At 29.5% G+C, this 2,500-nt stretch overlaps 1 protein-coding gene across 4 annotated transcripts in view; it reads left to right on the top strand.

Moving 5' to 3' along the window:
• Nucleotides 1–2,500, top strand: part of LOC122243206 (transcription elongation factor A N-terminal and central domain-containing protein 2) — a 4,414-nt gene that overhangs the window by 718 nt on the left and 1,196 nt on the right. For 3 of the 4 annotated variants that reach the window (XM_043000698.2, XM_086531236.1, XM_086531237.1), the window contains exons 2-3: nucleotides 1,322–1,450; nucleotides 2,202–2,343. In XM_043000698.2, coding sequence (XP_042856632.2) covers nucleotides 1,349–1,450; nucleotides 2,202–2,343 — 244 coding nt within the window. In that variant the 5' untranslated portion in view covers nucleotides 1,322–1,348. The remainder of the gene's footprint in view (nucleotides 1–1,321; nucleotides 1,451–2,201; nucleotides 2,344–2,500) is intronic. The other variant, XM_086531238.1, reaches the window with a different exon arrangement.

Below are 2,500 nucleotides of genomic sequence, written 5' to 3'. Positions count from 1 at the left end.
AAAGTATGGCACTTTAAGCTGAGATCTCGGGTGTGCACTAAAAAAAAAATGGAGGGTGAAGTTTGCAGTAATTAACAAATATACACTTCAAGTATGAAGATTTGCCTTACAAGTCCTCTGAAGAACAGTGCCAATGCCAAGAACATTTATTACATGCAGTTACAATTTAAGTTCTACTCATACAGGATCCACTGCTCGTTTTTACTAATAGTATTTTTACATAGATCATCCAGGTGTGTAATGAGCATCTGAAATTTTTTGGGGGGAGTGTTTGGTTGCCATACTTTCCATACTGGACAGTGGCATCAGTAATAGGTAGTTGGTCAACCTTCTGATGATGATGCTGGTCTCGAGTTGCTTACAACCTTGTAGATTAGTACCCAAGTGTTCATGTGTATTTCCTACCCCCACACAGCTCTAAAAGGCAATCTCTATTTTATTATAGTTTTAAATACACATTTCTCACAGTTTCACTCCTCATACTATCACAGCACATATAAAGCTTAAGAAGTGTGAATTCCTTATAGACAGTACATATATGGAAATAAGATACCAAAGGGCCCATATTGGGTGTATATTAGGAGATGATGTTCCAGCTCTCAAATTGGACAGCCAGAAGTAGTATCAGTATTCCACATTTGGCAATGAAATGAGCTTCATAGGTGAATCTTTCAGTTATATTCTGGCATTTTACATGTACAGTAAGATTAGTGTTAGTATTTTACATATAAAAATCATATGTATTTAAAATCTGAGCATACATGATACTGTATAAAATTTAAAGTTAAAAATCTTCTTGGAAGTAATATAGTAAAGGAGATAAAGACATACATTCTTACTATTTCCTCTTTCACATGAAAGTTTTATTCTCATGAGAGCCTTCGTAATGCATTTAGCTCATTGATGCTGGGAACATGCACTTCCTTCTATGCTTTTGTCTTAACCCACTGATGCTGGGAGTATGTGTATACTGTCTACTATGGTTTAGTTTCATCACTTTTTTGATACACATAGATGGCTCTACAAGGGATTAGTCACCAAGAAGTCAATCAGTAGGTTTATGTGACCTTACATTTACTCCATTCCTTGAATTACTGATATAATGACATTAGTAATTATAGTGTTAGTTATGATGAATTTTCCCCAAAAAAATTCAAGAAATGGAGTAAGGACAGGTATGCCTAATAATTGGACTCTTTGGTGACTACCACTTGTAAAAACTTCCATATATAAAATATAAATATTAACAGTGGCTGTAGATATAACAATAGTAGATACCACAATAGTGTAATATGGTAATCAGAATTTCTTTTACTTCCAGATAGCCAGTTATAGATTAGCCCTAAGAATGGATAAATTTCTTGTCCGCATGCCAAGGCATTCTCCGTCTTCAAGTCCGAGAAAGAATGGAATAAAAAATTATAAACAATCAACCATTGAATCATTAAAGGTAAAGTCACAAAAAGTAGTTTGTTGATGGTACTTTGTGTGCTTCTCTCCTTTGTACCTTCGTATTACTTGCTTGCAATGCAAAACACATACAGAAGTTGCAAGCCATAAAGATTTTACATTATCTAGTTCTGCTTTTGTGACATTGAATATATATATATATATATATATATATATATATATATATATATATATATATATATAATATATATATATATATATATATATATATATAGTTTATTTTATATATGCATATATAAATAAATATATATATATATATATATATATATATATATATATATATATATATATATTATATTATATATATATATGTATATATATATATATATTGTTTATTTTATATATGCATATATAAATGAATAAATAAATATATTTATATATATATAATATATATATGATATCTATATATATATATATATATATATATTTTTTTTTTTTTTTTTTTTTTTTTTTTTTTTTTTTTTGTAATGCATATGTGTGTGTGTGTGTGTGTGTGTGTGTGTGTGTGTGTGTGTGTGTGTGTGTGTGTGTGTGTGTGTGTGTGTGTGTGTATAAATATATATACTTTTTATTTTTATTTATTTATTTATTTATTTTTTATAAAAAGAAAAAAAGTCTATAGAATATGTTGTATGTAGTATTATTAAATCCTCTAGAGCACATGGTGAAATCATAATGATGCAGTTGTTTCATTTCATGAAGAAAGTTATCATATTACAATTTTCTCTTAGGGCGTTGTGATCATCGAAGATTTAGAGAGAGCCAAGATCATTCTGGAACGCAGTGACACAAATGAGGAGCTGAAGATTGACACAATGAAACATCTGAGGAAGAAAAAACCAGCAAAGGAAATTCTCATAAAGACTGGGATTGGTTAGTGTATAGTTAGTTAGGTAGTACCATTTTTCATACTTATTCTTTGCCATGTTTTTTTTTGTGTGGCTTCTGTAAGTATTTAAACATTAGATTGGTCTGTTTAGAATGTGTATTACAATTGTTTTAAGATTTAGTTTGGAAATAAAATGGGATT

This window comes from Penaeus japonicus, unplaced genomic scaffold (genome assembly GCF_977035675.1).
Source record: "Penaeus japonicus unplaced genomic scaffold, GWHDUDI00000001_assembly GWHDUDI00000035, whole genome shotgun sequence".
In the NCBI taxonomy this organism is placed as follows: Eukaryota; Metazoa; Arthropoda; class Malacostraca; order Decapoda; family Penaeidae; genus Penaeus; species Penaeus japonicus.
This window is presented reverse-complemented; position numbering and strand designations above follow the sequence as displayed.